The following is an 8,206-nucleotide window of genomic DNA, read 5'->3' as shown; positions in this document are numbered from 1 at the left end:
AGAATTTAAGACAATCACTAGTAAAAATATCATGGGGCTCAGTGGTTGTCCAACAATAGGATTATAGTGTCTTCTTTGCTCCTTGTACAATTTCCGATCTACCGTTTGATTTTTTTCTACAATAAAGATGCAGATGTTAATTTCTCTTTCGACACAAATGTAACAAAGTTCATACCTGGAGATGACGGGCGACTTGCTGCCATTCATTGTGTTTGTTCTTTCCCAAGGTTTTCTCGTTGGTTCTTTAAAAATAAAGAACATAAGTTAGTAACTATCTTATATGTTCCCAGAGATATTGTAAAACAAATAACAAAATACTAAATCTCAATATACATGTTAATGTAGCAATATAGATAAAAATTTTTTAATTTTAATTCTGAACTTTAAACTCTATACAGATTCTAAATTGTATTAATTTCAGACCTCAAAATGAAAAGAAATAAGCAAGTGAGACAAGCTTCCTTAGGAAAAACTTATATTAAGTCTAAAGTACTATCATTCTAGGGCCAGCCCTGGCAGCCCCGTGGCTCAGTTCGGTGCGCCCAGGTTCCAACGCCACTCATCGGCGTCCACACTGTGGAGGTGTCCCACATACACAAAGAAGACTGGCACAGATGTTAGCTCAGGGCGAATCTTCCTCAGCAAAATAATAATAATAATAACCAAATCTATACACCAGAGGGTAAGAGATTCTCTAGTAAAGATACGATAATAGGAATAAGAACAGGATAATTTTAATTGGAATGGAATAGTATAAATTATTTGAAATTAATAAGGATAGTTAAATTTGTTAGATGGGGTAGTATTGACTATACTATTTACTAAACTACTTTTAGTGCCAGCGGTAAAACAAAAAGTATAATCTTTAATATGTTCATGTACTTCAGTATTTAATCTAAATTCAAATAGCCCTCTTGAAAAAAAAATTCAAACAACTCAACACAAACTTCAGAATCAAGTTCTACTGTACTTCCTTGATGCTCAAACAACCAATACTTGGGACTTAGTGGACAACTCCAGCTAAATATAAATAAGCTCAGGCTAAGCTCTTATTACAGAAGACCTACACAGTGACGCACTGGTCAGCAGTCTACAGTGCTGTGAACCGCTGCTCTAATTTGGGCCAACCCACTGAGGCATCACAGGCCTCACTCACGACTGGGTGACACTGGGAGTGGCATCCTGTCATGGAAGGAAGCATCTGGGCCACATGGGAATCGAGTCTAAGTCTGAGTAGTGATCTCACTGCCCAGTTTTTCATTCCTTTTCTTTTTTCCTGAGAAAGACTGTCCCTGAGCTAACATCTGTGCCCGTCTTCCTCTATTTTATGTATGGGATGCCGCCACAGCATGGCTTGATGAGTGGTGTAGGTCCCCACCTGGGATCCGAACGCGCGAACCCCGGGTTGCTGAAGCAGAGCGCGTGAACTTCACCTCTACGCCCGTCACTGCCCAGCTTTAACCAGGAAACTCTGCACTGAGTTCCAATGTGGCCCCTCAGCTGGCTTCTGCACGTTCTCACCGACATAGCTCGTCCTCTCTTCAGTCTACACAGATGCAAAACTAAACTCAAACCCGCCCAGGAAACACGGCCTTTGGTGTGGATTTCTGCCGAGTTCAGTCACGTGGTGTGAAACCTTAGTCGGCACTGATCTTGCTTTACTCCTCTCTTCAATCAATCATCAACTCTCCCCTTCAAATTACACTTTGCCATTCCTTCTTTTGTATTCTAACCGCTAACACATCTCTCAGTGACCACCACAGAGCAGGCCAGGGGACATCAGCTAAGCAGAGGAGGTCCAGGACAGACAGAATCAGAAATACACCCACAAAACACCAGCCAGAGGAGGCGAAGAGGGAAGTCCTGAACGACACTCAAGGACAACTGGACAGGCAGGGGAATGGTCATCAGGACATCGTCGCCAAAGAAGAGGTAGGCGGCGAGATGAGGAAATAATTCCAAGGCACCAAGAGGTAGCGAGTGCTGCCGTTTAACGGCTGGCTGAGGTCCCTTCTCAATCGGCCAAACCAGAACTATTTAACCTTAAGAGAGCTGCTCTGGTTTTGAGGAAGAGCAGGTCAGTTCAGCTCCACAGGGAGAGCGGTCCCCTTCTCTCCACGGGGCTCCAGGCTGCTCTCAGGAGGAAGGACAGAGGCTGGGCTACCTCCACCAGGATCCCTACTGGCACCAGTTCCCCTATCTCGGTCCTGCTCACAGCTGCCATTTTAATGTTCCTGAAACAGCTTCAGCTGGTCATCAACTAGGTCCTCGCAGGATAAAGTCTAAGCTCCTGATCTCCCATAAAAGGCTTTCAACGTTTTGGTTCTAACTCACTTTTCCAACCTTTTCCCCCAATCCGCCTCAAAAAGAATTCTCTGTTCTAGGCAGGCAAGTCTACTTAGCATTTCCTGGTCTCTCCTTGCTCCTCTCCAGCCCCCCTTCTTTGCTCACGCTACGCCCACTTCCTGACGTATCACCCCCTCCTCTGCTTTCAGCCAAACTACATACTCTTCAAGCCACAGCAAAATGTCCTATTTCTCTCCAAAGACGACCGAGGCCACTCCAAACTCTAGGACCCCCTCCCTCTTTGACATATTATTTAACATTCAACATGTGGTCATGAAAGATTAGCTTTTCACTTGTCTGTGTCTTGACTTCCCAGGAACTCTAGAGTTTCTCGTGCTCAGGGCACCAATTTCACTTCTTTTTGGCCTGTCAAGTGTCTGACACAGGCCAATTACCAAAAAAAAAAAAAAAAAAAAAAAAAAAAACCTGAATGAAACAAGTGAAAAAAGAAGCCCCCAGTCGTGCTGAACGAATCCCTGATTTTATACATACGGCACACACGATGCAAACACACACACACCATCCATGCTTTAGTTTTCCGTCTTTTAAATAAGGAGATATATATGAGGTAAGGAATTCTTAACTTGGGGTCCATGGCTAACCTTTAATTAATTCATGAACATTTTGAAATTATGAGCAAATTTATATAAATATTCCCTGGGGAGAGGATTCACAGCTCTTTTCAAATCCTAAAAGCTTCTGTGACCCCAAATTACAGTTGAGTTCCAAAATATCTGCGGTCTTAAAAACAGCATATATAATTAATTTTGGCTGATAGAAGAAAGATAAAGCTAAAATCAGTGGGTCACAAACTAGAGAATTTTTGACGAAAATTAATGTAAACTGACTTGAGTCCTTTTCAGAGGAAAAACAAGGAGAGCTGAGGAAAAATAGCTCACAAATCCACAATGTACCTATAATTCAGCAATCAAAAGACTACTCCACAGTCTCGATTCAATAACGAGAATGAGAGGTTGGGGCTTTTTCGTTGCAAATGGGTTAAAATCACAAAAACCGAAGTATCTTTTCTAAAAAGTGGAATCTGGAGGCAGCTGGGGGTCTCCAAATCACGACGTAGGAATTAATATAGATATTTCTCTAAAATGGTTACCTATGGATCATTCTAGATACTAATTCATCAAAATCATCAAATTTATTTATGTGATCTAATTCCAAATTGGATGAAGAGGTGAATAGATAGCCCAGCTCTTAGCCTTTCAGTCAAATATGAAGAAATGACATGGACATTTGTAACACTCTCATATTCTCATCACAGATACAGTACTAAGTGCCTCCAGTGAAATATATTTTGTTAATATTCTAAGTAACATATTCTATGTCCAAGAGTTGTCAATGTCAGAAATTTCACCAAATTCAAGAACATTTCCCAAAAGCTTTAAGGAGATTTTTTTCTGCCTTACAAATTAGAAGCTTTATTTCCTTGATTATCAATATCACCCAAATGAATGTTAAAATGACAAGCTTCTCAATTTGAGAATGTTCTGAAATAGACTTCAATGCTAGCTGACACACTTACTTAATCTTTACCCTCAAGAATCAATTATCAAAAATACTTCCCTTTTCACCTGATAATGTATTTTTCTTTGTTTTACTGAACGATGTCAAATCATTAACAATAATACACATGGAATCTGTAAAAATTATGATTTTCAAAGACACAGTCATCAGGAAAGAACTCTGGGTTTTACTGGGTCTCCCAAAATCAGAAAGGAATTAATAGCTATTTCTGGGATCAGAAAGGCAGAGGGAAAAACGTCAGTGCTTTCAAGCGTGAACAAAGAACCTGAACATTTCAGTGACCACGCAGTCACTTGATCCAAACGTGGGGAGATTGGGATTTTTAACTGGGGAGTAGTAATATTTAGAGAAAGTTTTAGGTTAAAACACATCTCTTGAGCTTACCAGGTGTACTTGTTGAAGAGGCCTTAGAAGCCACAGGCTCTGGGTCTTCCTAAATGAACAGAAATGTGTATTAATGACATCAGATCAAGGAGACGCCTGTTGTACATATTTACTGTTTAAACTCCCATGTCCAGCCTTCTTTCTGCCACTCCCACCTTCCCTTCATCAATCTTCTCTCCCTCTCTCCAAGTTCAGGCTCTTTCTTCTCCTACCCTCCTGCGTTCCCCACAGCTCCTTCCTCGTGTGTTGTCATGGAGCACCGCACCAGCCAATGTTACTGAGCCAGATCTAAGGGACAGACTTGAGGAATGGACCAAAGAAGGCTAATACAGCAGGGAAAACAATTATATCATTTGTCAAACACCCATACATAGAACAGAGAAAGCAGTTTGCCCAGGTGAACTGGGGAGGGGGCACGAAGGTTACACAGGGCTCCTGGGGGAAATATCTGAAAACTGTTCACTTCGCTTCATTGCTTCACTTTAAATGCAAAGAAACTGAAACTCTAAGAGTAAAAAAGAAAAAAACCTGGTAGCAGGTCATGTACTCATTTACTGGTGGGCTTAGGTACGGGTCTAAACTTTACAGGTTTGAACTTGAGTGTTTTTCCCATAACTCCACACATTCAACCCATTTTACTAAAAGGACCATTAAAAATTTGCTCAAAACAAGCGATTTTTAATATCTGAGGAGTTAAAAACAAGTAATTGTGAACTCAAATTAATGAAATTCACACTAATCTTTGACACGATTTCCTGAATGAGGTGTTCCTGAATTTCACATTTTTACGTGTAGTAGACTATAACTTACATTTTTGTCCTCTTTTTGATCTGTGTCTATTGTTGATCCCTTTTCAGCAATTCTTCTCCTAGAAAGAAGGTAAACTGCATTTTTAAAAAGTCATCCAACTCTTAGTATTAAAACTACTTCTTCAAAAGGGAAGAATTGCATCTAGTTAAATTATATTTGAATAAAATTAACAAAATCCTCTCAATTCTGGAGACATCCACACAATTTCTCACTTACCTCCTGGCCAGCAGGGCACTCATTTCTTCCATTAAACCACTACCCCCTAAAGGAAGGGGTCCATTTCCACGACCTGAATCTGTTTTAGATGAGGCCGAATTCACGCCAATGGTACTCCCTCCGCTTGGGACAGAGGCATCCTCCATCTTAATGAGAATATACATCATCATAAACTCCTATGTTAGACAATCCTACATTTATTAATAGATTACATTCAAAACAGAAGGAGACATCAGCATGAATGTCAATAAACACAGTTAAATATTATTATTATTCTGCTGGGAAAGGCTTGCCCTGAGCTAACATCTGTTGCCAATCTTCCTCTTTTTTTTTCCCCTCCCCAAAGCCCCAGCACATAGTTGTATGCTCCAGTTCTAATTCCTTCTAGTTCTTCTGTGTGCGCTGCCACCACAGCATGGCTACTGACAGGCAAGCGGTGTGGCTGCAAGATGGGGAACCAAATCCAGGCCACTAAAGTGGTGAGAGCACCGAACTTCAACCACTAGGCCATGAGGGCTGGCTCTAAATATCATTTTGTACATTTTCTTAAGAACCAATGGAGTAAAGAGCATTGACTTTATATCAATGGCAGTTTTATAAAAGGTAACATTACAATGGGACGAAATGCTAATACCACCAGGTGTCTCATGTGATACACTGAAGAGGACATGTTACTTCGGTGGTAAAAAATGCATCACCCAAATCTAATCTTGAGGAAACACCAGACAAACCAAACTAAATGATATTCTAAAAAGTAACTGCTTTATGGTATTCAAAAATGTCAATATCATGAAAGAAAGATTAAGGAATTCTAACAGATTAAAGTAAAATAAAGACATATTACAACTACATGTAATGAGTGATCTTAGATGAAAAAAACATTTGCCATAAAAGACATTATGGGACAACAGACGGACTTTAAATAGATTTGTAGATTATAGTATTCTAGCAATGCTAACTTTCTTGGTTTTGATAATTATACTGTGGTCATGTAGGTGACCGTCCTTGTTCTTACAAAATACACACAGGCATTTAGGGAAATGGGGCACAGCGTCTGACTTCCTCTCAATTCAGACAAAAAGAGAGTGTTTATAGAGAAGCAAATGTAGACAAGGAAAGAATAAAGCAAACGTGGTCAAATGTTAAGTGGTGAATCTGGCTGGTGGTTTTACAGAAACTCTTTATATTATTCTTAGGACTTTTCTGTAAGTTTAAATTATTTCAAATTTTTTAATCGATGAAGTTAATAAGCTTCATAAAATTAGAATACAATAAATTCAGTATTTTAGATATTGAGACAGGATAAGACATATATAAAAAATACAATCATTTGGAAATGCATTTACCCGCGACACTTTCCTAAGCTTTGCTCCAGCAATTGCAGCTGCAAGTCCAGTTAAAGGGCGATTGTCTTCCGACATGGATGCCGCAAAAAATCCAGATGCAGGGAGAGGAGGAGCAGGCGGTGGTGGAGGCGGAGGGGGGACTTGGTTAGGAAGAGGGGGTGGCGGAGGTGGAGGCGGAGGCCCTGAGGATGGAAGAGGAGGGGGTGGAGGGGGTCCTGGGGGTGGAGGGAGTGTGGCTGAAGCCTGGGCAGGACCTGGTGGGAGGGGAGGCGGGGGTGGAGGTGCAGGTGGTCCCAAGACAATGCCTGAGAGATAGAAACGTTAAATAAGACCATCAACATTAGAGCTCAGTGATAGTATTTTATGAGGAAAGGTGTGCAGAGTGCCCAGCTAAATTAAACTCACTCAAACGTTGCTGCCTGTCAGCGAGTTCCATTTACCATATGTTTTAAATCTAGATCAGTACTACAAAGATACTGAATGTGAAGCCCAAGTGTACAACTACTTACACACTTTATTAATGGAACTATGCAATAGATTTAATTAGATTTGTTTGTTGTTGTTCATGGGGATTTGCTAAATAAACAAAATAAACCCTTCTAAAGTTTGGGAGGGAGGCAGCCTCCATAAAAAGTAAACTAGTGTACATGATGGCAGTTAGTGCTATTTGAACTAAGAGAGCCAAAGTAATCTGTGCAGACCTTAACTCTGGACACAATAAACCCCACAATAGTGAACACGTATATTACTTGTTTATAGATAGCCAAAGTGACTGGAGTGAGAATACGAAGGGGGGGTGGGTCCCAGGCTTCAATTTCTCAAAACATTCCACGTCTAAATCCAATGTGCGGCGAGAGCTGAGAATCACCAACGTAAAGGCATCTACTAGTACAACGCAAAACCTCAGGCTAACTATCAGAAATAATTAAATGACATGGAATTTGAAGTGCAGAGTTTTTTCAGCCTGGAAGACGGGTGGTAAGAGAGAAATGTCCAAATCTGGTGCAGTCCACAAAGGGAGTGAACAAGAACTTATTTACTATCAGGAGACTGAACTAGCCGGTACTCTTTTCCTTAAAAGCTTAAATGGGCGTTTTAGGACAAATAAAATGCTATTTGTACACTGAGTGGTAAATTTTTTTAAGCTGCTAACTTTGAGCAGTTACACAAGCTGAAAACAAAAATTGCTCAATGAAGAGTACTACAGGGCACCAGGCTGTCAATCTGCCCCGCGTCCCTGGAGCTCTGAGGACAGAGCACGAAGGCCACTTCACCTATCAGTGGACTGTGCCTCTGCAGCCCAGCATTCCCGTCACAGCGATAACTGAAGCGCATGGTTCAAGGTATATGCAAATCCGCTCAGTCAACAGGAAAAACAGATACACAGCAATAACAAGCCTTGGTACTTTATCTTAAGAACTAAGGTTTTTTAAAAGAGGTGTGTTTAAATCCAGACTATGACACTGTTTCTTTTTAAGTACCAATTTGTTGTCGTATTCCTTCCTGTAATTCTTGCTAAATCCTATTAAAAAAAAGAGGAGGAGGAGGAGGTCACTGGACATCTT

General features: G+C 40.7%; 1 protein-coding gene across 5 annotated transcripts in view; it reads right to left on the bottom strand.

Annotated features, from left to right (window-relative positions):
• Positions 1–8,206, bottom strand: part of ENAH (ENAH actin regulator) — a 143,852-nt gene that overhangs the window by 12,271 nt on the left and 123,375 nt on the right. For all 5 annotated transcript variants that reach the window (XM_046679466.1, XM_046679465.1, XM_046679469.1 and 2 more), the window contains 5 exons: positions 6,642–6,946; positions 5,296–5,441; positions 5,080–5,137; positions 4,270–4,318; positions 176–242 (listed from right to left, as the gene is read on the bottom strand). In XM_046679466.1, the coding sequence (XP_046535422.1) occupies positions 176–242; positions 4,270–4,318; positions 5,080–5,137; positions 5,296–5,441; positions 6,642–6,946 (625 nt within the window). The remainder of the gene's footprint in view (positions 1–175; positions 243–4,269; positions 4,319–5,079; positions 5,138–5,295; positions 5,442–6,641; positions 6,947–8,206) is intronic.

Source organism: Equus quagga, chromosome 12 (assembly GCF_021613505.1).
Source record: "Equus quagga isolate Etosha38 chromosome 12, UCLA_HA_Equagga_1.0, whole genome shotgun sequence".
Taxonomy (NCBI): Eukaryota; Metazoa; Chordata; class Mammalia; order Perissodactyla; family Equidae; genus Equus; species Equus quagga.
The sequence above is the reverse complement of the archived record's forward strand: the minus strand, read 5'-3'. Positions and strand labels throughout refer to the sequence as shown.